Source organism: Schistocerca serialis, chromosome 4 (assembly GCF_023864345.2).
Source record: "Schistocerca serialis cubense isolate TAMUIC-IGC-003099 chromosome 4, iqSchSeri2.2, whole genome shotgun sequence".
NCBI lineage: Eukaryota > Metazoa > Arthropoda > Insecta > Orthoptera > Acrididae > Schistocerca > Schistocerca serialis.
In genome coordinates, this window is record NC_064641.1 from 217,001,003 (window position 1) to 217,028,097 (window position 27,095).

General features: G+C 39.0%; 1 protein-coding gene across 1 annotated transcript in view; it reads right to left on the minus strand.

The window, feature by feature from the left end:
* The window catches only part of LOC126473220 (fidgetin-like protein 1), a 182,133-nt gene that overhangs the window by 117,701 nt on the left and 37,337 nt on the right, over positions 1 to 27,095 (minus strand). Inside the window, exons 4-6 of the mRNA XM_050100130.1 lie at positions 26,451 to 26,639; positions 15,992 to 16,275; positions 12,521 to 12,675 (exon numbers count right to left, since the gene is read on the minus strand). Of these exons, the coding sequence (XP_049956087.1) occupies positions 12,521 to 12,675; positions 15,992 to 16,275; positions 26,451 to 26,639 (628 nt within the window). The remainder of the gene's footprint in view (positions 1 to 12,520; positions 12,676 to 15,991; positions 16,276 to 26,450; positions 26,640 to 27,095) is intronic.

The following is a 27,095-nucleotide window of genomic DNA, read 5'->3' on the forward strand; positions in this document are numbered from 1 at the left end:
TAGGTTGCAGTAAGTACTGGGAGATGAAGAAGCTTGCACAGGATAGAGTAGCATGGAGAGCTGCAGCAAACGAGTCTCAGGACTGAAGACAACAACAACAACACATGAATTTCAGGTTTCAACCAGCTTTTTGTACCTAGTAATATGTGAGCTTCACTGCTTTTCATGAGCACTTCAAACTCTGGTACTTTGTTACAAATGCTTTGGCAGTTTACTATTAGGATTTTAATATTCTCACGAGTGACTGAAGACAACAACAACAACACATGAATTTCAGGTTTCAACCAGCTTTTTGTACCTAGTAATATGTGAGCTTCACTGCTTTTCATGAGCACTTCAAACTCTGGTACTTTGTTACAAATGCTTTGGCAGTTTACTATTAGGATTTTAATATTCTCACGAGTGGGAGGCATTTCTGTCAATCTTGTACTGATACTTCTGCGTTTCCTATGGCCATCATTATCTGGACTGGATGGAGAGTTACCAAATGTAAAAGACCCTTGCGTGCACCCCACACAAAGTCAGCTCCCTGAGTAGCAGCCTCTGAGTGTAGCCACACTTAAGCTATTTAGAGGAACCCTACAGTTCTCAACCCTATGGTGCAAGTCCAGGAAGTCACAGTGTAGATTGTCACAGAACTTTCGAAGTCTCTGGTTCAGTCCTTCCACTCGACTCAGAACCAAAGATCCACTATCAGTTCTGGTGACAATGCTGAAACTCCAGGCGCAAGACTGGTCTCCTCAACCTTCTCTGCCACTCACTGGAATGACCCAAGAATGACTTTGGAGTCCAGACAACAGGCATAATTTGTTCCCATGTGCGTCACAATCTGCAGTTGGTTGCACCCTGTTCCCTGAATAACTGCTGGAATGGCCTCTTCAACATGTTGAATAAGGCCCCAAGACGTACATGATCAGTACATATGGTGTGAATCACCACAGTGTTATGGTCAATTATGTGACCAGGGACATCTCTCACTGGGGCTTTGCTGTGCTGATCACTCAACATCTCTAGGTAATTAAGGGGCCAGATATTGTGATATTGTGGCAGTTCAAGGCAGCACAGATTATGTCATTGTGTTAGGGATACCTACAATGCTGGCGCACATCTGGACCTGGACTCGTGTTACAATGCTGAAACCGCCTGTTGTGATACAGCACTTTTCCATTAAGCCACAAGAAATGTGTACTGAGATTGCCACTAATTTCCTATACATTGCCTTCACAACAGCTTTTGAAAACACTAGTAGCAAATAAATTGTTTGATAATTGCCCACATTATCTCTTTCACCTATTTCAGTCTGTCAGGAAATTGGCTGCACCTGAAAGACACATTACACGGATGACTGAATATAAAACTAATTAATGGTGCACTGATCTTGATAATCCTACTTGAAATATCATCAAACTCATGGGACATTTTACTCTCGAATGATGCAATAACCGATTCGGTTTCATCTTTTGCTTGTTTCCTGTAGCTACATGTCAAGTAGTTGTCTTGGAACACCAGATTTCAAAAGTGCTGCATATTTATTTGTACCAATTACATTTGTACTTAACTTGTTGACTAATGATTATTAAATATTTTTCACAGCTCTGGTGAAACTAACAGTTTCAGTCTCATATAAGAAAGGTGTAATATTGTTGATCACTCACATTCTGCCTTATACCGCTTTCACAATTAACCATATAGTTCTAGTTTTGTTCTGAGAGGTTTTTATTCTCTTGGTGTAATACACTGCTTTATCCTGGGTGATGACATTCCTCAGCATTGACTGTCCTCCTCATTTTGATACAGCTCTTGTTTCCTCCTAAATGATATTCTAATGTTAAAGAGTTATCCAGCATTGCTGGTTCCAAGTGACAGGTGCTGTATGCATACAGAGGTGCAGACATCAAACATTTCCGGAGCTTGTGTTTTGGGGGTTGGGCAGAGGAGAAAGTTAAACCCCACCACCACATGATTACCATTGGGAGATGACTGGTGCAGGAGCAACACGAAACACAATGTTGGCTTCCACTGCGTATGTGTTTTGCGTTTTGCCCTCAGAAGCTGCATAACCAAGCATTTACATACACATAAGTATGAATGTTTGTGCCAATGGGCAGACTAAAAGTTTACAGGTAATAATTTTCATACAGTATTGAAAGACCAGTTATCTGTAATGCTCTGATAATGCAACAGTTGGCTGCCCCCCTGGACTACATGTTTCATTACCACCTGTTTGTTAACCACATCTTATAAGCTTCTGTGCTTCACGTATGCTGCACTGTCCATGTGCAGTGTACAACTATTTCCAACTTGAATGCAGTCTACCAAACATTATGCATTACATGCCATTCTGAAGCAAACAATTTAAATGCTGCAAAAATATTGTATATAATATGGTGATATATGCTAACTTTTATTACAAAGTGTTACTTATACCAGATGGGCTTTATTTTATTTATAAATCCACAGTTCACTTTTGTGCCCTTTGTCAACTTTGTTCTGTTCAAAATACACGCAAATGAATTATAAAAATATGATAACTAAAATATATCTGTTTATGAAGTTACGGGTGCTAAAAATTAACTTATGTATGTAGAAGAAAGTACGAAATTGATGTAGGAGCCAAAAAACTGTCCACTGAAGATGCTTTAAAATAATGTGAACTGTGTGAGGTTCAAACAAGACTTTTATTATAGTGGCAAGAGATGGCATATATATTACTTGTAAAGCAATGACTGCAGGAGAGACACCACAAAAAATAAAAATGACATCATAAATATTGTATGTGTGCCTTACCTTTCATTGTTTTTAGCCACTCCCATTGACATAATTTACATCACTGCAGTCTGTGTCGGTATCTGGTTCATCCCGTGTTAGATTGATGACGATGGGATCAAGCAGGTTGTCGGTTAAATTTTCCCTCTACATGTCCTCTTCCTGTAGCCAGTCTGCATACTGAACACTATCAGCCCAGACTGAAGAAGTTATGTAGTCAAGTGCTTTATCTAAAGGCCTGTCTGTATTGGTAGTTTTAATTAAAGGTCACCGTTCATTTTGCGACATACTCTTTCACTTGTGCCCATAGGAGCTCTATTGGATTGCACTGGCGAGATATGGTGGCAAACTTAAAATAGCACATCCATGTTCCTGTGGAATACAATCGATCTCATAAATTTTTAAATGAGACTTGTGAAGCGCTACAAGATTCAACAAATCAGCACAAGTTTGGTTGGCAGTATGCAGTATCTTTTTACTTTGTGGGTGCCTTGTCATCAACAGATGAGTGATAACTCACACTTTCTATAACAATCACTGTGTTTTCAGGCACTAAATCATAATTTAAATGTCTTTGATTTAATATCAGCATGATAATCTCCTGAACTGCTCTTTTTGCCAGGAACACAAATTTGCTTTCTGTAAAGAATCCGGAAGCAGGACCAGCATGACGCACAATTATTATTCCACCTCTACCAACTGGTACTTTAAAACTATCTGAAACATCACTCATATTACAATGCTTTCCTAGTATGATTCTGGTTTACATACTTTTCATTCAAGCAAAAACATGTTCGGATTTCCAGATTTTCTTATTTCAAGAATACTTCTTAAAAACTGTGCCCATGAAACAATGATATCACAATGTTTCATTAAAATTTTTCTTCCTACGTTTGTATGTGCATATCTGAATCCAATTTTTTTTACGTATTCTTTGCATTGAGTTTCGCTCATTTGCAACAGAAATATTTTGACAGTAAGAAATTGAGCACAACACACCTTAGAACATCTTTGACACAATCATCTAAACTTGTGACAGGTTTCTTACAAATGTGATGTATTCCTGGTGATCTGAAAACTGGGCTTCACAGATCTGGACAGATAAATTACCTTCACTGTCAATCCACTGAAGGGTTCACAAGCTGACGCACTTGCTTGTGAAGCCTGTTTCTCAAATCTGGCAATATCTGTGATAGGCCCACCATTTTCTGCTTTGCTCATGAAGAAAGTGTGTTTATGTGGAATTTGTCACTTTCTACCACCATTAAATATGACAGCTCACACTAAGTAAGTCACAACAACCAAGTTTAACACTTGTAGTGGCGATGATGTTCACAGCAGAGAATTCAGAAAACTACTGAATGTGCACTGGCTGTCGGAGAATGCATGGTGTCAGATGCACAGAACAAGCCTAAACTCTACAGTCTTCCTTCATCACTCCAACTAAGATACTGAATATGCGCCTACACTTTTTAATGGGAAAGAGCTCAATGTCACACTGGACTGGAACAACTGAAACACATCCTTTGCCAGGGCTTGAATTACCTCTCACTTCGCCCTGAAATGAGAGAGAACACACTCAAGACCCTTCCCACCCCTTCTAATGTGGTGGTTGCAATGCCCACCCAACCTACACAACATTCTAGTCCATCCCTATGCCGCTCTCACTCCCAACCCCAACCCTTTGTCACACGGACCATATCCCTCTGAAAGACCAAGCTGCAAGACCTGTCCAATCCACAAACCTAGCACCTCTCACTCCAGTCCTATCACAGGCTTATCCTACACCATCAGAAGCCAAGCCACTTGTGAACCTAGCCATGTCATATACCAAATCTGCTGCAAATACTGCACAGCCTTTTATCTCAGTATGACTACCAACCAGCTGTCTACCAGGATGAACAGCCACTGCCAAACTATTGCCAAGAAAAAAGTTGACTACCCAGTGGCAAAACGTGTAGCTGAGCACAACATGCTCAGTTTCAATGGCTGCTACACAACCTGGATCATTTGGATTCTGTCCGCCACCGTAGCTGAGTGGACAGCTCGCTGGCTTGTCATGCTGGGGGGGCCCCGGGTTTGATTCCCGGCTGGGTTGGAGATTTTCTCTGCTCAGGAACTGAATGTTGTGCTGTCTTCACCATCATCATTTCAGCCTCACAGATGCGCAAGTCAGTCAGCGAAGTGGCGCCACCTCAAAAGACTTGCACCAGGTGAGTGGGTCTACCTATTGGGAGGGCCTCACCACACAACATTTCATTTCACCTGGATCTTTCCCTCCACCACCAGCTTCTCTGAAGTTTGTAAATGGACGTCCTCCTTGAAACACATCCTACACACCCCACTCCCTCTATCCACCTCACCTAACACTACTCCCACCACAAATCATCCACCTGCCAAGAAATAAAGCACTGACAATATTAGTCCAGCCAGCACCATGTAGATGCAGAAGTGTGTGTGTGTGTGTGTGTGTGTGTGTGAGAGAGAGAGAGAGAGAGAGAGAGAGAGAGAGAGAGAGAGAGAGAGTTAATTCCAAAAGCTAGTAAGTTTTCTTTTTCTCTCTAACAACAACTCAACTCTTCTGTTTTTCGGTGAATGGTCTCCTTTAATCCAAAAGTATTTACAATAACACTAGTCTGCATTGTATCAGAGAACTGAAAACTAATACGTGATACTACCTCAACTTTTTATGCTGATTCCAAATCTGATTTCAGTTTTTTGCTATCACGTATAGTTTTGCCGCACTTTGACTTCAAAGATATATAGCTGCACCAGTAGGTCATGTGTATTATTGGAGGGAAGTTTTTCAATACGACTTTGTATACTTTTAGGTTGTTACTCCTATTGATGATTGTTGTTGTTATGTGACCCTGAGTGTCTCACAGGATTGGGTTACTAGTGCTATATTGTGATTATTTTGTATATTTAAGACAGTATTAAGAAAACACTTCACCTACTATTGACAGTTGCTATAGTGCTAACGCAGAAGTCTGTGTAGGACTTAAATCTTTTCTGATACATTTTTGGGAATTATTCAGTAGCTAAGCAGACTGTGCAAAAAACTTACCATGCTTATTTTAAAGTGAAGCTCTGTGACCAGGACAAGGGATGGGTGCCAGAAACAGTCTGCCACTATTGTATGGAATGGTTAAGATTGGGGACAAAAGGAAAGAAAATATGCACACCATTTGTGATCCCAATGGTGTGGAGGGGTGGAGGGAGCCTAAAAGTCACCTTAATGACTGTTACTTCTGCTTTGTTAATGTTCAGGGGTGCAGCTCGAAAAATAAGAGAGAAATTGTGTATCCAAGCACTGATTCAGTCATCAGGCCAGTTTTCACACGGAGAAGATCTAATTGCTACTCTTCCTCCAACTATTGTAGAGAACGTGGCAGAAGATGATGAAGAAAATGAAGTTGATGGAATTACTGAAGACAATAGTTATGTCCACGATTCTGAATGCGACTTTACTCCACAGCTGTTCTCTCAGAGTGAACTTAATGATCTCATACGAGATTCAAAGTTGCCTAAAGAATCTGTGTAACCACCTGGCTCCTGGTTAAAAAGTAAGAATCTTCTGTAACCAGGAACACATTACTCATGGTACAGACAGAGAGAAATAATTAGTTCATTTATTCTCATAGATCAAGTCCTTGGTTTACTGTTTTCATTTTTTTTTATTTATTTTATGGCCTTCATTGGACCACTGTAGTCAAAAATACAAAGTTCTGAACAAGTTGTTACACATGGATACAATTTGGTTCGACAATAACTTAATATATTTAGGTAATATAATTATTAGAGGCTATTCTTATATGAAAGGTGTTTTGCTCTTCTGTCTGCCCAATATTTCTTCATTCTTTCAGATATTTTCTTTCTTTCTTCATCTGAGACAACTCTTCCTGTACTCCTTTTATTGATTTTCATTTGTAGTCTGGTTTGCGGGTCTTGCAGTATTCTGGTTTTCTCTGTCTTGTTTTTTAGGTCATCTACTGTAATTTGAAGTTCTTTTATATCTTCCTTAATTTCTGTGATCCATTTAATGTCACTCTTGCTATTCCACAATTTTTGTATTATTTTTTTACTAATTCTGTTTTCTGGAGTTCTCATCAGATGTCCAAAGAATGAGATGCGTTTCTTCCTGATTGTGCTCATGACTGGTTCTATTTTCTTATATACTGTTTCATTTGATTCTATTCTCCAATGTCCATTTATTTTATACTGTTTATTTATACATGTCCTAATTATTCTTCTTTCTATTTTTGGTATTCTGTCAATTTCTGCTGTATTAGTTGTTTTGAAAATAGTTTCAGCTGCATACGTTATTTCTGGTTGTGTAACTGTTTTATAGTGTTTTAATTTTGCATCTATAGATAGGCTATTTTTGTTGTATGTAGTGTTGGTAATGTAATTTGCATAGTTCAGTTTTTTTATTCTATTTTGCCATGATGGCTTCTCATTTAGATTGTATGTTATTAGTTCGCCTAAATATTTAAATTTATCAACAATTTTGATTTCCTGTTCTCCTATTGTAATTTTGTTTGCAAGTGGTGGATCAGTTAGCATAATCTCCGTTTTTTCAAATGATATTCTAAGGCCTACTTTCTCTGCTATTTCTTGTAGTGATTTCACTTGTTGCCTGGCTTCTTGAACCGTGTTGGCTAGGAGAGCAAGATCATCAGCGAATCCCAAGCAGTTTAAGCTAATATCATCTTTTGCACTTCCAATTCTTATCCTCTTTGGATTATTATTCTTATCCTCTTTGGATTGTCCTTGTACCATTCTCTCATTATGTATTCCAGTGCACAGTTGAAAAGTAATGGTGATAGGCAGTCACCTTGTCTTAAGCCTGTTTTTATGAGGAATGGTTCCGAAATTTCTCCTCTAAACTTCACTTTTGATTTGGTGTTAGTTAGAGTGAGTTGTATTATTTTAATTAGTTTCGGATGGAGTCCTAGATTTCTTAAAATTTTTAATACTGAAGGTCTGTGGAGACAGTCATATGCCTTCTTAAAATCTACAAATGTTGTTGCCAGAGGTTTGTTCCGTTTCTTGTAGTATGCCATAATCAATTTTAAACTAATTATCTGCTCTGCACAGCTTCTCCACGGTCTGAAACCTCCCTGATATTCCCCTAACTCCTGTTCTAATTGCTCCTTGATTCTTTCATATAGGATCTTGGATAGAATTTTATACGTGCAATCTAGGAGAGAGATTCCTCTGTAGTTTTCTGGGTTGCTCTTATCTCCCTTTTTGTGTAGTGGGTGGATGATAGCTGTGGTCCAATGTTCGGGAAATTGTTCTGTTACCCAAATTTTTGTTAGAGCCATGTGTAAGGAGGTCTTGACTGTGTCACTTGCATATTTCCACATTTCAACAAAAACCTGATCTTCTCCACATGCCTTATAATTTTTTTGTTCTTTAAGAATTTCTTCTACTTCTTGGAAAGTTGGAGGGTCTAGTTACTGTAATAATATAAATGAGTTATTGCACTTCTATGGCATTGAACATGATCCTACACAGTGGAGAATTTTCTAGACTCATTAGTGAGGAGCCTGCAAGGGGTGTTACTGCATAATGGAAATGCATATGAGTATATTCTTGTGGCTCATTCAGCTATAATAACAGCAATGTATCAGAACATGAAGACACTTTTAACGAGTATCCAGTATGAGGAACGCGCGTGGCTTATCTGCAGTGACTTTAAAGTTGTTGGGGTACTATTCAGACAACAAGTTGGGTTCACAAAAGTGCCTTGCTTTCTATGCAAATTGGACAGTTGGTTAAAGCACAGACATTGGAGTGTGGGTATTTGGTCAGAGCAGAGAAATTTTGTGCCCTTAACTAATAATATCCTGCACTAACCACTTGTAGAAAAAAGAATAAAAAATAGAAGTGTCTTGCTCCCACCTCTACAAATAAAATTGGGCTTGATGAAGTAATTTTTAAAGACTCTACCACAGGATGGACCCTGCGTCAAGTACCTTTCCATGAAATTTTCCTTCCTCCCACAAGACAAACTGAAAGTTGGATTATTTTTTTAGTCCTCAAATAATGAAATTGATGAGGATGTAGATTCTGAGAAGATGACAAATAAAAGAGAAAAAGGGGCATGACCGCCTTCCGATCAGTTAGAGAACTTTCTGTGGAATAAGAAAGATCTTCTCTACAAGGCCATTGTTGAAAATGATTGGTTGGTGGGTTGATTCAGCGGAGGGGACCAAACAGTGAGGTTATCAGTCCCATCGATTAGGGAAGGACGGGGGAGGAAATCTGCCGTATCCTTTCAAAGGAACCATCTTGGCATTTGCCTGAAGATATTTAGGGAAAGGGAAAACCTAAATCTGGGTGGCCAGATGTGGGTTTGAACTGTCATCCTCCCAAATGCAAGTCCAGTGTGCTAACCACTGCACAACCTCGCTTGGTGAAAATAGTTGCAAAATTGTTAAATCAGTGAGAAAGTCCACTTTCTGCACTCACAGATTGACTACTTCCTGGAAAATTTAGGACATTACATTGAAGAGATATTAAGGAGATGGAGAGGAGGTACCAGTGGCAATGGACTGCAGCTATGATGGCTGACTACTGTTGGATATTGATTAGATTAGATTAGATTTACTTTCATTCCAATTGATCCGTAGTGAGGAGGTCCTCCAGGATGTGGAACATGTCAGAAAAACAACAATACATGACAAATATTTACAACTAAAACAAATAAGCTAATGTACCATTCCACAGGTCCCAAGTGGAATGATCGTCATTTTTTAATGAACACTAAGAGTCATTTTACAAATACTATTGCACTGAATTTAAAATAAAAAAGTTTTTTATTTATTTATAAGGTAAGAAACATGTAATACAACTACTGTAATACTTATTTACAATGAACACATTACTGCACTGAAATGGTGCAGAAGTTAGATTATACTTACACACTTACACACACCCAAGCACACACACACACACACACACACACACACACACACAAATTTTCAGTGAACACATTACTGCACTGAAATTGTGCAGAAGTTATGTTGTACTTATATACAAATCAGTTGGTTTTCCTAAGAAATTCATCAATGGAGTAGAAGGAGTTGGCCACCAATAAATCCTTTAGGCTTCTCTTAAACTGAATTTCATTGGTTGTTAAGCTTTTTATGGCTGCCGGCAGGTTATTGAAAATGTGTGTTCCTGAATAATGCACACCTTTTTGTACAAGACTAAGTGACTTTAAATCCTTGTGAAGATTATTCTTATTTCTAGTATTGATTCCATGAATTGAGCTGTTGGTTTGAAAAAGTGATATATTTTTAATGACAAATTTCATTAAGGAATAAATATATTGGGAAGCTGTAGTTAGTATCCCTAGTTCCCTAAACAGGCTTCTGCAGGATGTTCTTGAGTTCACACCACATATAATTCTTACTGCACGTTTTTGTGCCCGGAAAACTTTAGCTTGGCTTGATGAATTACCCCAGAAAATAATCCCATATGACATTATGGAATGAAAGTAAGCATAGTATGCCAGCTTTTTCATTTTTATATCCCCTATGTCTGACAAAATTCGCATTGCAAACAGAGATTTGTTAAGACGCTTCAGCAGTTCTGTGGTGTGCTCCTCCCAGTTGAATTTATTATCAAGCTGTAATCCCAAGAATTTAACACCGTCCACTTCTTCTATCTTCTTGTCATCATATGTTAGACATATACTCTTGGGACACCCCTTACAAGTTCTGAACTGCATGTAGTGTGTTTTTTCAAAGTTTAGTGACAAAGAATTGGCTAGGAACCAGTGATTAATGTCCACAAATATTTTATTGGCTGATCTTTCTAAGACTACACTTGATTTGCTATTTATTGCAATGTTTGTATCATCAGCAAACAAAACAAACTTGGCATCTGGTAATGTTACTGATGAAAGGTCATTGATATACACAAGAAAAAGTAAGGGCCCCAAAATGGAACCTTGTGGGACCCCACATGTAATTAGTTCCCAGTTGGATGATGCCTGATAGCTTGATACATGTCTCTTTCCTAATAACACCCTTTGTTTCCTGCCAGAGATATAAGATTTGAACCATTTTGCAGCATTTCCTGTTACACTATAATATTCTAGTTTACTTAAAAGGATATTGTGATTTACACAGTCAAATGCCTTTGACAGATCACAAAATATACCAGTTGCCTGCAATTTTTTGTCTAATGAATTAAGTACATTTTCACTGTAAGTGTAGATAGCCTTCTCAATATCAGAACCTTTTAGAAATCCAAACTGTGACTTTGACAGTATGTTATTTGAGATAAGATGGTTATAAAGACGACTGTACATTACTTTTTCGAAAATTTTTGAGAATGCTGGCAACAGTGAAATTGGACGGAAATTTGATGCTATTTCTTTATCTCCCTTCTTAAACAGTGGCTTAACTTCAGCATATTTCAGCCATTCGGGAAATATTCCACTGATAAACGACTGGTTACACAGATAGCTTAAAATGTTACTTAGCTCAGAATCACATTCTTTAATTAACTTTGTTGATATTTCATCATACCCACTAGATGTTTTTGATTTTAAAGATTTTATGATGGGCGTTATTTCTGTTGGGGTAGTGAGGGTCAAATTCATATTATGGAAGTTACTTGAAATGTCTGGTCTAAGATAATCCATAGCAGCATCTACCGAACCTGACAACCCCATCTTTTCAGTAACAGTTATAAAATGTTTGTTAAAAAGTTCTGCAACACTATACACATCTGTCACCAATGCATCTTTTACTCTTAATGCTATTTGTCATCATATACCAGGATCTGGAAGGAAATCAAGGAAGGGAAAGTTTAAAAATTAATGGAACACTGCTGACTTCTTGTTTTTATGCAATGTAGTCATGAAACAAGTTAGGGGAGTACTGAGGAGTATTTTTAAATTTAGTTTATTTTTTAAATGTGTTTTGATTAAAAACTTACCTCCTGTGAAATTGTGTTAGAATATATTTGTGGACTCAGAAAAGAAAATCATCAAATATTACTTCTTATTTTGTGTAAAAACCTGATGTGATAGACAAAAACAGTAATTATTTCTAGACTCAGCATAAAAATTGATTCAAGAACACCTACTTTCAACAAATCATCTGACAAAATGTTTTAAAATGCAGGTTAGTGTAATTTATCTAAATCTGCATTTACTAATTCAAAAGAAATTTTCATTCAGGTAATGTCATACCAAACAAACAACGATAGACTCCATTCCACGGGCATGTGGAGTGTTCTCTAGATGGGTGTCATGTCATCTTTAGTTGTATAACTAAGATTACATTCAAAATCGTTAGCTGCTGCACTATTACATATTATTTAATTATTTTTTAGCATTATTCTTTAGTGTGTGTGTGTGTGTGTGTGTGTGTGTGTGTGTGTGTGTGTGTGTTTGTGTCTTATTGCCTTCTTAACCCCTGTATGCCTTCTAAACTCTTGTATATCACTTATGCTTGATTGAGGTCCCTGTGATTGCTAAAATGTTTCAATAGCTTGCTATAGAATATACACCACAGAAAAACAAATGTACATCAAAATTCCTCAGGTTTTTTTTATCACATATTTATCTACCGTTAGATATATTTAAAATACATTATTTCCACACTGCTATTTCATCAGAATATGTTCTCATCACACCTATTTGATCAATGTAAGTTTCTAATTAAATAGAACATCATATTTGAAACGTAAATAAGTAACTACAAATTTAAAGCAGAAGAATACTCACTCTTCATTTCTTATTGGAGGAATAAATTTGTTCATAACACCACGTCGAGTGCCAAGGGACCGTTTCTGAGCACCATAGGCATAGGATGGCTGCTGTTCCATTGATGAGGCACCGCCACATCTGCCAGAACCCCACTTCTTCTGATTCTGAAGGCTCTGCAAAAAGAGCAACATTGTAACTGCTACAAAAAATATAATTCAGTAAAAAAAAACCTCTCAATTTCACATCTACTAAAATATATGTATATCGATTAATAAGATTCTTAAAGGATATTTTCTTACAAACAAGAAAATAAAAGACTTCACAAAATGTGTATCAAAAGATGAACAAAATTAATTAATGATGTAGATCTGAAGAAAGTAAAGCTACAGAACTATCCTGCCATGCTTGCAAATCAAAAGGGTCAAATGAAATACATGGAGAGTCAGAAAGCTCTACCTAATGTAATTTGCACAATAAAACAGTATTCTTCTCAATGCAATTACTTTTGTACACTGGTAAATGCTGCCTATTTACAGATGGTTATATGTGACTTCTGCTTCTATGTTCTGCAAACCACCATAAAGTGTACGGCATTCCATTCACATAAATAGTACTGAAAGAATGATTGTTTGAATGCCTTTTTGCATGATATGCAAATAGCTACAGTATATTCCTAGATTCTAAGGCTGATACTGGATTCCAAAAATTTTGTAAGTAGATTTTTGCAGGGTGATTGGTGTATCTTCAAGATTTGCCATTTCAGGTTTATCAGCATCTCCTGACGCTCACCACAAGGTCAAACAAATCCGCGACCACAGGTGCCACCATTCTTTGTACACATTCAAATATCCCTTGTTGAACCTATCTGGGTTCCTTGTTAGACCAATTTGGGTCCCATAAACATTGTGTAAGCAGTCTCCTCTGTAGTCTGACTGCATTTTCCCAATATAGTACCAATGAATTGAAGGCTATCACCTTCTTTACTTACATTGAGCCTATATCGTCAGGCCATTTCATATCCCTATAAATTATTGCAACCAGGTATTTGTATGCATAGATCAGTTCCAACTGTGACTCACTGTAATTGTAGGTAACATTTAAGGCCAATTGTCAGTCACTGAAACACTTGGAAATTTTATCACGCTCTGACTAATAACTTGGAAGTAAAGGACACACACACACACAAAACCTACACTCCTACATTGTGCCAGCTGCAGGTGTGCAGGAGGGGGGGAGGGAGGGGTGGCAGCTGCACAGTCTAGGCATGTGGCACACTGGCACCAGAGCTGACGAGATGCAGTGCACACTGAAGATGACATGCAGGCACGGATTTGGAGGGGGTGAGAGAACAGAGTAAGGGGAAACTGTTGGGTAGAAGGTGTGGGTGTAATGGGTTAACAGAAATTGAGACCAGGAGGATTACGGCAGCAAAGGATGTGCTTCAACTGTAACTCCCTTCTACGTGGTTCAGAAAAACTGGAGCTGGGAGGTAGGATCTAGATGGCACAGAATGTGAAGCAGCCATTGAAGTCAAGTGTATTGTGCTCAGCCTGTTGTGTCACTTGCTCTTAACTTTGTTCTTGGCCAGAGTTTGGCAGTGGCCATTCATTCTGGTGAACAGCTGGCGGGTCATCACACTCACATAAAATGCTGTGCAGTGACTGTGGCAGAGCTTGTATATGACTTGGCTGCTTACACAAATGGCCCTGCCTATGATGGGAAAGCTTGTTTATCAGTAGTGTTATTAAGTTATGTTTCTCAGCCAAGTTATACCATTGACAAAACGAACTTCACTGATTCAGAATTTCTGCACGATTGGGAAAATCTTTTCCGATCTGCTCACAGGAGGGAAACAGTAATTGATGAACACAGGGCTTCATTTCTCTACAGTGCTAATGAGAAACCTCAAATAATAATGAAACAACAGAAATGCATTTTCAAGTTTCAGCCGATTAAGCAGACAGACAAAATTTGTTTTCAGTGATTTCCACACAACACATGTGATACTCACGTACAACTAAGAATGCTGTAGAAACAGAAATGACAGGCCAATAATGCAATACTAACTGTTTGCACATCATCTTCAGCTGGGGGAGACAACAGTAACCCTAATTATGTACTTTGTACTGACATTACGCTGTGTTGCCCTGTTCTAGTAGGGAAGCTCAATTAGCCTTGTGTGGAGGCACACACGAACAGCAATTAACTAAAACCTGTCCTGCTGGAAACATCAGTGAAAACAACAGCATTGGTGACGACAGAGAGAGAGGCTACATGCAAACCTTACATAGCACTCACTAATGTGTCTGGAAGAATAGACACAACTAAAGAACATAAAATGGTAAGAAGCCAGGTACTGATGAATTCAATGTAGAGATGATAAAAGCTAAGAAATCTATTCAAAGCACTCTTCAGAGAATAACAATGGAGATTCAGGAAGAACAGAAGCACTACAAATCTTCCTTTTTGTTGCAAGTATTTTAATGGAGTAGTACTGGAAACTGGGAAGGAATGTCGCCACAGTATTTCTAGATACAGAAAATGCATGTCACTGTCCCAAGACAGGAGATTAGGAAATGCCCAGGAGATAGAAACATATCAAGCTTTCTTATTAAAAACCTGAAAATGTGCAAGGAAAGTTACAGCTGTGTTTAAATAGAAGTCAGAAGATCCTAGTGCTTTGAAACACACAAAGGAGTGCAACAAGGCAGTGTCTTGTCGTAACTAATATTTATCTTGGTTTGTTGGAATAAACAGTTCAGAAAGTTCAAACTTAAAATAAGCAGCACAAATGAAAGTCACTGAGGAAGAAACTATTTCAAATGCTTGGAATATACCATACCCCAGCAAGATAAGAAATACCCAACAGACGTAAAAGACGTCATAGCTATACAGCCAAACGAGAAACCGAATACAAGAGAGCAAAATGCTCAAAAAATATAAACTAACCATGTCACACACTCACTTTGTACCAATTCTGATCTATGGACTGGAAATAGATACTCTCCTAGATAAGAACAACAGAAAACTTTATAAGCTAAAGAAATGTAATTCATGAAAATTATATATCAGAAGACTAAGAATAACAATGAGAAAAACAAAATGAACAGAAGTTATGCTGGCACCAAACTGCCCATTATTGTTGGCATATGAAAGTGCAGCCTGCAGCGGTATGGTCACTTGATGAGAATGGAGAAATGTAAAAAAATGCAAGAAGATACTTTGATGTGAGATACTGGGGAAACAACCAACAGGGAGGTCACAGAAACATTTGTTAGAGACAGTGAAATCATATTCAATGACGATAAGGTGAAAGCAGGACATTTTACAGCTATTCATTCACTTGTCAAAATAAACCTAAAAGTCCAAATGTATTCATTACAACCAGTTTGTAGAATAAATTTGGCTTACATATACTGCACTGCACCACACACACACACACACACACACACACACACACACACACACACACACACGTCATTTTCTTACCAGTTCTTCTCTAGCAGTATGAAAAGCTGTGTTTTGATGTTGGTTCCCTTCATCAAAATTACTGTAACCTTTTTTCTCTTGCTTGAAGATATTTGATTGATTAGTAGATGATGTGGATGAAGGAAGTGCATCCCTCTGATGCACTGATGGACCCCACACCACATCTTTCTGCGGATTATATTTTGGTACTGCTGCTGACATTCTGCTCTGCATGGTTTTTTTGACATCAACAGTGTCTGGGAAACCTACACCTGGCAGATTTTGCCTGCCTGGCATCCACACACCTGAGGGAAAAAAAAAGTGGCAACTCTTAAATTGAACCTATTATTATTAACTGTTTATAGGGTCTCATCACAGTTTAAATTGTAATCCTTGATGATTATGTATGTTTATACTAGTATCAGCACAAAAGCAATTTCCACAAATCTGGTTGACACAAAGAATTCAATAAAGTTTCAAAAATTATAAAATTAAATGCGTGCTTGACTTATGTAGCAGTTACCATCATGCCCACTTCGATTCTCCAGAAAACACACCCACCTCAGACTGGGTTTGAAACACCACAGCATGCATGCAGAGTGCTGTTTTCAGATGCATCCCTTTCCAACACGATTTACAGTTTGATCGCGTACATGTTAGACGCTACTGTGGTGACTACAATCTGCAAGCCAACATTGTTGAGTGTCATGGCGAACACCAAATGTGATCTCTGATTATGCCACTGGGTACAAAATTTGAACATTAGCCACTACTTTAGAAACATTTCAGAGTCTGAAGTACTACCACTCTTCGGTACTCAAATATCGTATTTCAGTCAACTCCCAGCAAGCAATATGTGAATCACAGCATACGCAGACAATGGGATGATTTGGGAAGCCAAAGATCAGAAATTGGAGGAACAACACAACACAAACTTAATTACTTATGTAGATCGATCATCTATAGCTTTTGATGAGCGAGATTGCGAATATCAAAATACAAGGCATAAATGGTTTTTGATTGCAGTGACTTAGAAGCTCAACTTTTTAATATTGCCAAGGGACTGTAGACCTTAGTATTTCAACTCAATACCTCTACCCCTTTCTGAGGGGGGGCGTGGGGGGGGGGGGAACCGTTCTTAAGAGACGGGCAACAAAGTGATCCTTTAAGGTTCTATTTTTACCAACTGATGTACTAGAACCCTAAAAAATAAAGGATGTAAGCTGCTATGGAAAAAATTATTACAGTATAAGCTTTCAAATATCTAGATAGTAAGCTAACACAGAAATGAAACACTGAAGATGAAATTTTGGAGATGACAGGAAATTGCTCAAAATTTTATTATTGTTTAGTGGATATAATTAGGAAACTGAAAATACCTGCTAAAACATAGATCATCACGTACAAGTCATATTTTCTACCAATTTTGACCTACAGATCAGAATGTTGGACTTTGACAAAGAAAGATCTGAGCAGAATACAAATGACAAAGATGGGCTTTCTATGAGAGATCATGGGTAAGACGAGAAGAACCAGGATAAGGAATAAAACAATACGAAACACGCTTCATATCAGTCCCATAAAAGAAACTATGGAGAGAAACTGGATGAAATGGTTTGGCCACACTAAAAGAAAGGGATAAAAAAGACTTCCAAGAAGAGCTTTGGAATGGACAGAATCTGAGAGAAGACCAATCACATGACCATGAACAAGATGGAGAGACCGGGTGAAGGATGATGTGAACCGAAGAGGCCTACAATGAGAGGAAATTGTGAATGATAGACAGTGGGAGAATGAGAAGACTGGAAGAGGCTCTGTGAATGACCCACATAAGCAGAAATGTTTCAGGAAGAAGAATTCTCTACTGTATTTGGTGAGGAATGTGCAAGCCTGATCTCTGATTACATATCACAACATTAAGAGACACTTGTGCAGTATTTGATGGCTTCATATCATACTGAATTTTCATGCCACAGATCACGTATAGTTTCTCTGTTGTAATCACTCGTGTGTTGTCTTGTACTTAATCTGTGGAAGTCATATGTATCCTGCTTGGTGTTCCAGTTTTAATTTGTTAATGTCCATATGGTAGTTAAAACAGCTAATGATGTTTGACTAGCTGAATATCAAAGACAGAGACATGTTTCCCTCGTCAAGGTAGAGAAAGTTGTCAATATTTTCCCTTACTCTTTTCATTGATGAAATCCATTCCTTCCAACAAATATCCAAACATACAAGCTTTTAGCAACTGAACGTTTGTGTGAATTCCAAAAATGGACTCCTATCAATGCATTTAACTTCAGACTGTGGCATCTATTGGACAAGCCAATAACAGCAAAAATCAGAATCACATAATCCAGAAAACAATAGGGCTGCAGCTATTATTTACTAGTGCTCAGGACATAAATCTGTTAACTGTTTTTGCACTTTTTGAGACTTTTTTAATAAATTTTAAGAAGTGCTACATAACAAAGAAGAAAATCACTACAGTAACTGAAGGAAACCCTAGAAGAGACAAGGCCAATTAGAAAAATAGAATAGAGCCTTTCTTCCTATTATTTATACAACAAACCAACAGTGTGTTTCCACATATAATATGACAATCAAAAGAACTTCATCATCTCAAAGGCACAGAATTCGATTGTCTACTATTCAAGGAAGTTTTACTGCAGCAATTTTTTCATTAGTGAAAGAGTTATCAACAGCTTTTATGAAACCCTACAATTGTTCCACAGTAATGCTGCTCTGAAGAGCAAGCTAGAAAACTGTTGAATGAAGCTGCTTTCTCGAAAACTGCAAATTTTTTAGAATACAAGTAAGTAATTTTCACTGCTATTGGGCTGTGATAGATTTTTTTTTTTTTTAAAAAAAAAAAAGGCATGTCAATTTTTTAAACAATGTGCTGCATGTTCCTGGCAATTTGTGTACTTTAGAGTGTACCTTACATTGAAATAATCATCTTGGTAATGGGTCACTGATACCAACTATCCGTATCTCTGAAAGGGACCTTAGCAAAAAAGACAGCATCATACAGAAAGACTACCACAAAACATTTCAGAGAGCAAAAATACAGAAATGCACATTTAAGAAGAGGTTTCAAAACTGTTCAAATGGCTCTGAGCACTATGGGACTTAACAGCTGAGGCCATCAGTCCCCTAGAACTTAGAACTACTTAAATCTAACTAACCTAAGGACATCACACACATCCATGCCCGAGACAAGATTTGAACCTGCGACCGTAGCGGTCACATAGTTCCAGACTGAAGCGCCTATAACTGCACGGCCACTCCGGCCGGCAAGACGTTTCCTTGACCTCCCACTACTGTCAATCACTCCCAGGCCACCACACACACAAAGTTGTTACCAGAAATGACCCACAGTGACATCATCAGAACTGAGCCCACAGTGATATGTGCCAACAGCAGCTCAAACGCTGCTTCCAGCTCACAAGTGGACAGCACCTACTCACCATCAATTTTGTCCATATTTATTTACAGACTTGGTCAGAAATGAAAGTATCAGCAGTGGGAGCTCGAGATAGCCAAGTACTTAGAAAAAATAACTTTTGGTGCAGGTCGGGTGAGGCATGAGCCACTTACATTAGCGTAGTTTCCAGGCAGCAGTTGGTGCAGCAGAAAAATAACAGAATGGGAATCTGGTTGCCATGGGGTTGAGAATGTACACATTAACTTTTTTCCTTTTCAATTTTTATGTTACTCACATTGTAAATAAAACTGAAATAACATTCAGTACAATGTTTTTTCAGAAAGCAAAGTGTCACCATCTTTATTTTGTCAGAGTGATTTCCATACATCATAAGCTTTCTGGAACTCCTCAGTTAGGATGCTCTTCAGGAAAGCCATCGAAGTAGCTTGCACAGTGTACAGCGACTTAAGATACTTTCCTATGAGGTCCCTTTTCTGCTGAGGGGGGGGAAAGAATCTGCTGGGACCAGGATGGGGCTGCACAGTGGCAGGGCACTGTTTTTACACCAATCTGGGTCAGTTACGCCATGACAAGAAAGGCGGTGTGAGCCGGCGTGTTGCTGTGGTGCAGTTTCCACTACACACAGAACTCCTTTCAGATACGGGCAACCCTGTGATTCAGTCTCTGGAGCACTTCCTCATAAAACTGAGCACTGACAGCCTGGCCAGTGGGTATAAACTCGTAGCGCACTCTCCCTTGAGTATAAAAGAATATGAACCTGGACTTCGCATGGGACTTGCTTATGCGAGCACACTTCTGGCAAAGGTGATGAAATCGTGCACCATTCCGCACTCAGTCCCTTTGAGTCCAGATAGTACCATGAACAACTGTTTTTTTTTGGCAAGTTCAATGATTTTGACATCAAGAGAACAATCATATGATGGTCTGAATTCAATAACTGGCAATAAAAATCTATGGTCATCCGTTTGCATTATTGACACGTGTTTGTAGCATTTCCACGTGCTTTATTTATTTTGTTTGTTGTCCTCGGTGTTGATGTACCGTGCTGCTACACTGGCTGAAAAAGGGGTTGTGGATTCCGACACTGACTACTGTAAATAATGTAGCCAACAGGCGAACAGTTGCATTTCAAAGTGCTTTCATTTCACTTTTCACAACCCCCCAATAATACACATTTACACTCCTGGAAATTGAAATAAGAACACCATGAATTCATTGTCGCAGGAAGGGGAAACTTTATTGACACATTCCTGGGGTCAGATACATCACATGATCACACTGACAGAACCACAGGCACATAGACACAGGCAACAGAGCATGCACAATGTCGGCACTAGTACAGTGTATATCCACCTTTCGCAGCAATGCAGGCTGCTATTCTCCCATGGAGACGATCGTAGAGATGCTGGATGTAGTCCTGTGGAACGGCTTGCCATGCCATTTCCACCTGGCGCCTCAGTTGGACCAGCGTTCGTGCTGGACGTGCAGACCGCGTGAGACGACGCTTCATCCAGTCCCAAACATGCTCAATGGGGGACAGATCCGGAGATCTTGCTGGCCAGGGTAGTTGACTTACACCTTCTAGAGCACGTTGGGTGGCACGGGATACATGCGGACGTGCATTGTCCTGTTGGAACAGCAAGTTCCCTTGCCGGTCTAGGAATGGTAGAACGATGGGTTCGATGACGGTTTGGATGTACCGTACACTATTCAGTGTCCCCTCGACGATCACCGGTGGTGTACGGCCAGTGTAGGAGATCGCTCCCCACACCATGATGCCGGGTGTTGGCCCTGTGTGCCTCGGTCGTATGCAGTCCTGATTGTGGCGCTCACCTGCACGGCGACAAACACGCATACGACCATCATTGGCACCAAGGCAGAAGCGACTCTCATCGCTGAAGACGATACGTCTCCATTCGTCCCTCCATTCACGCCTGTCGCGACACCACTGGAGGCGGGCTGCACGATGTTGGGGCGTGAGCGGAAGACGGCCTAACGGTGTGCGGGACCGTAGCCCAGCTTCATGGAGACGGTTGCGAATGGTCCTCGCCGATACCCCAGGAGCAACAGTGTCCCTAATTTGCTGGGAACTGGCGGTGCGGTCCCCTACGGCACTGCGTAGGATCCTACGGTCTTGGCGTGCATCCGTGCGTCGCTGCGGTCCGGTCCCAGGTCGACGGGCACGTGCACTTTCCTCCGACCACTGGCGACAACATCGATGTACTGTGGAGACCTCACGCCCCACGTGTTGAGCAATTCGGCGGTACGTCCACCCGGCCTCCCGCATGCCCACTATACGCCCTCACTCAAAGTCCGTCAACTGCACATACGGTTCACGTCCACGCTGTCGCGGCATGCTACCAGTGTTAAAGACTGCGATGGAGCTCCGTATGCCACGGCAAACTGGCTGACACTGACGGCGGCGGTGCACAAATGCTGCGCAACTAGAGCCATTCGACGGCCAACACCGCGGTTCCTGGTGTGTCCGCTGCGCCGTGCGTATGATCATTGCTTGTACAGCCCTCTCGCAGTGTCCGGAGCAAGTATGGTGGGTCTGACACACCGGTGTCAATGTGTTCTTTTTTCCATTTCCAGGAGTGTATATGTGGCCAGTGCCCTATTGTTCTAACTTCCTATAAGCCTCATTAATAGTTAGCAGGCAAACCATCCACATACTGCTACCATAGTTTACTGTTGAACATCTACGAGCAGTAAAACCATAACCACATAATTCATAGTTCTTGACGAATACGTATGGAGCAGACACTATCATTGTTTTAACACACGGCCTATTGGTGTAACACTTATTTGACAGTTTAGTTGAAGCATTGTTGTTGTTCTAACCAACATGGGTTCCCCATCTGAAACTCGGCTGTGGATTGACTGTCTCTTGACCAAAAATCGGGCTTTTATGTATCATCACAATAATAGGTACTGAAACTACATATTGTTCAAAATTAAATTTACAGAAATTACAATTAAAACTTAACTCATAACATTAACTGAATACATAAAAAAAAAAATCCGCCTTTTTAACAGTTTCTTCTACTGCAAGGGTTAAGTCGAATTATTTGTTTAAATCATGAAATTAACAAATCTAAGTATGCAAACAATACTTTTGACAAAACTGTTAATTACTTTGGAATTAATTAAGGGCTGGCTCTGCTAAATGTTTTCGAACAGAGCCAAATAAATACTTGAAGATTACTAGGATTTTGTCTTCCAAATGTTTACAATTACTATGTCAATCTTCTTCTTATATGAAAATGTAGATTATACTCATGTATGTTAATGGTAATTAGCTCAAAGTGAAAAAGCGAATTTAAGGAGGCAGATGGCAAAACAAGAGGGGAATTAAAATTATCCCAGCTTGTTTCATCACATGTTCTGCGCGGGTCTCGTCCGTAACCTTCTCCTGACCATATATAAGTATCTTGCACCATCTGTTCGACTGTGGCCTGGACAGGAAATCGGCCATGAAGGCTTTTTTTTAAGCATTTCAAAAGCTTCCAGCAGTGTTTTGTTGAGTTTCACACAAAACTTTATGAAACAGTGTTGGTCTAAAGTTTTCTCCATCATAAGTTCAATGCTTGGAACAGCAGTTGAACGGAATGGACAGGGTCTTGAAAGGAGGATGTAAGATGAACATCAACAAGAGTAAAATGAGAATAATGAAATGTAGTTGAATTAAATCAGGTGATGCTGATGAAATTAGATCAGTAAATCTTAAACTTAAAGTAGTAGATGAGTTTTGCTATTTGGGGAGCAAAATAACTGATGATGGTCAAAGTAGAGAGGATATAAAACGTAGACTGGCTGTGGCAAGGAAAGCTTTTCTGAAGAAGAGAAATTTGTTAACATTGAGTATAGATTTAAGTGCCAGGAAGTCTTTTCTGAAAGTATTTGTATGGAGTGTAGGCATGTATGGAAGTGAAACATGGACAATAAATAGTTAAGAGAAGAAGAGAATAGAAGCTTCCGAAATGTGGTGCTACAGAAGAATGCTGAAGATTAGATGGGTAGATCACATAACTAATGAGGAGGTACTGAGTAGAATTGGGGACAAAAGGAATTTGTGAGACAACTTGACTAGAAGAAGGGATCAGCTGATAGGACACATTCTGAGGCATCAAGGGATCACCAATTTAGTATTGGAGGGAAGCACGGGGGGTAAAAATCATGGAGGGAGACCAAGAGATGAATATACTAAGCAGATTCAAAAGGATGTAGGTTGCAGCAGTTACTCGGAGATGAAGAAGCTTGCACAGGATAGAGTAGCATGGAGAGCTGCATCAAACCAGTCTCTGTACTGAAGACAACAACAACAACCACAACAAGTTCAATGCGACCACTACATAGAGGTTAATGGAAGAAGCAGTCCTAACTCTCCAAGAGTGCAGAAACAACTGAGCAACCTACCACTGAAAAGCAAGGTCCCCCCCACCCCCCACTACTCTCCCCAGCCCGAATGCACTGTGACATACAGTCTATCACAAAAAAATGAGATGCATTACTTTCTGGATTCAAACTGTGGATTTGGGATTTATTAACATTTTCATACAGGCATGAACAGGAAAGGCAAAGGAAAATGTGGGATTGCAAATAAATTTCAATGAAGGGATTGTAACGTGTACACAAGAAATTTGTATGTAAAATTAGATACTTTTAATTAGTTCACATTTGATGATATCCAAATGCTGCAATGATATTCCTCACAAAAATAGAGACAGTAATAATTTTCTTGGCACCTTGCACACATTATAGACATGATACTTTTACAATTAAATGGTTGTTTTAAAGCTTCTATAGAAAAAGAAACCTGGCTTACATTCATAAAAAGTTCTCTCTTATTGTGCATTTGGTCAGCAAGCCACAACATGAGAGTTGTAGGAGTCACTCTTGGATGTAAAGTATGTGCCTAACCCTGGGGGAAGGGATTTAGTATCTGCTAGTGCTGTTGGTATGAAACATCCAGAGTACAACTGGTGGTGTTACCCATCAGGCAGCAGCATTTCACACTGTATGGCTCAAGTCCACATCTGTATACAACACATTCAGTAAAATAGGCATGACTAATAGCAGTCCACTGCAAAAATACGTGATTGAAGTGGAGCACATGGTTACTTCTAGTTGTCACACAACTAACTGTTCACCTCCACTAATCAAAAGATGGATTCATCTATGATGCAATTTTGGCTACATGGACATCCCCAGAATTCTTAATGCTCATGTTAACGACAGACTGGCTATATACTGATTTCTGAGTGGTAAGAGGATGGTTCCAACCACTGTTAGGCTAATTATCTCTAGACTGTGCCTTGTGACAGGACTGTTTTTCGATTGTGACTTTAACAAAGAGCAGGCCAGTGCCATCATAAAAGATTTAATATCCACACCTTTCTGTTGTTTATCTCATCATTTACCATTTTAAGTAAAATGATGCTTGTCATGAATAACTAGAAGACATCTGTCTGAGAAGTTCACTGACCACAGTAGTACTCAACTCTTTAATGACAGACTTGAAATGACAAAACAACAGCCCTTTCAGTTTGCAAACCTACTATGTGATACATATGCAAGGAAATCCTCTATTATATGGAATCATAATTATAGATGGACAAATAAAATAAATAGCAACAGCTCAAAATCTTAAAAAGGCAAAAACCACAGCCTATGTTCCATTACTAATCATGTAGGAAAGAATAAGATTGCTACTCACCATAAAGAAGACACATTAAGCTGCAGACAGGCACAATTAAAAGACATTACACAACCTTTCGGCTACAGGCTCCATCAGTAAAAGAGAAACACACATCATTCACTCACACAAGCAAGCACACCTCACGCACACATGACTACCAACTCCGGCAGCTCCGGCCAGAACGCAGCAATCACATGGGATGGAAGCAGCAATCTGGAAATGGCGTGGAAGGGGTAATGTCCGAATGGGGGAGAGAAGAACGCTGTCTGGTGGAGTGTGCTAGGACTAGTTTCTACATTTCATTATTTATACATAACCGAGGAAAATGACCAATGTCGGTCATATTTGCTGGGGTAGTGTGATGAATGCTTACAACCAAGTTGTAGAAATATTACCAGCTCAAAATTGTTTCATACAACTGCATAATTAATTAAATTAGATAAAGATATTTGAGAATGTTCGGGACTGAATAATAATAACTTTATTGTTAACTGTATGTATGTTTCAAAATTGCACTTGTAAAAGATCGTTAATTTTAGAAATGTGCATTATCATTGTACTCTTTTTAATTTCTACTAAAACTGTGCAATGTCAGTTTTTGCTGGATTAACTTATTGCAGCTGCAACATCAAACATGAAATAACATAATAATGTCAAAGATCATAATTGTTAAAAGGTGTATAAATACACCTTGTTGAAAGCCTTTGAGGTGCATGTGGAGTGCAGCTGGAGTACTATCTGGTGGGCACTGGTTCCTGTAAAGTAGTGACAAATAAAAAAGTGTCGCCAACAGATTAATTGGTGTACATTTGATAGTGACCCAAGACTTTCTGCAGCAAAGTTATCACCTCCAAAAATGTAAAACATGGTATGAGTACTATGTTAAACCTGAATTGACAGGATTGCTACGTTAGATTTGGTGAATGGAGCTGGTATGAGAAGTTACGTTAGATTTGACGTTGGAGCTGGGCTTCTGGACCTTTTTATGTTTCACTTACCAGTAGCAGATTACTTATTGTCACACGCTGACAGTCAATTATTTATTCTCTTTTGAAGCCAGCATGTTCACTTCTGGAGGCCAATGTGTCTTACCCATAAGCCACTTCTACAGTGGCAGAAAATGTCTTAGTTATCTAATCACCATGTTTTACTAGAGACCCAGCAGAAAGTAAAGTGTACTGTTCTCATAACAGCCAGAAAACAATTTTTATTGTTCCTCAGTTTATTACTTTCTTACAAAATAAGTTTCTCCAAGAACGCACTCATTTAACAGTGTACTTAAAAAAACTAAGGAAATTGATTGTAATAAAAAATGAGATAGTTCATATTACCTGTTTCTTGTTTTTGGAACAAAGGGTGGTTGGGGATTGGTGCTTGCTTCAAGTCATAATGTAATAATGAGTTGCCACGATTAGCATTAAAGCTATCTTCTACCTCTACGGGTAAATCAGACCCCAAATATTGCTGATTATTATTCCGCAAACCAGTTGCCGATCCATTGTGGGATGACGTACTGGGCACTGAAAAGGTGATAATGTTTAGAAGATTATCCTAATTAAAATAATAAAGTAATTAAAAACTACTACTGCCCAACAAACTCTGTCCTTCCCATAAACTCTGTGGTAGCTGTAAAGCAAAGGCATGTTTCTATATGATACTATCATGTCGTAACAATACAATAGCACAATCAACAGTGAACAATGAACAGCTTAACCCAAGAATGACACAAAAGAGTACTGCACCAGGAGGTAAAGGCCATGACATTCACAACACACATGCAAGAGTCTAAAAAGGCTGCTGAAATATTAGCAAAACTGTAAAATAAACAAAAAAGTAAAAGAAATTGGGGTGTTCAAAATATTAATGTGTTTGGACCTCAACATTATCATAGAAAATGTCTTAGCCGTTGTTAGGAATTTTGCATAGAATTAGACTTATCAGATCATCTTTTTCAACTTGCAGTCTCTATAATGCAC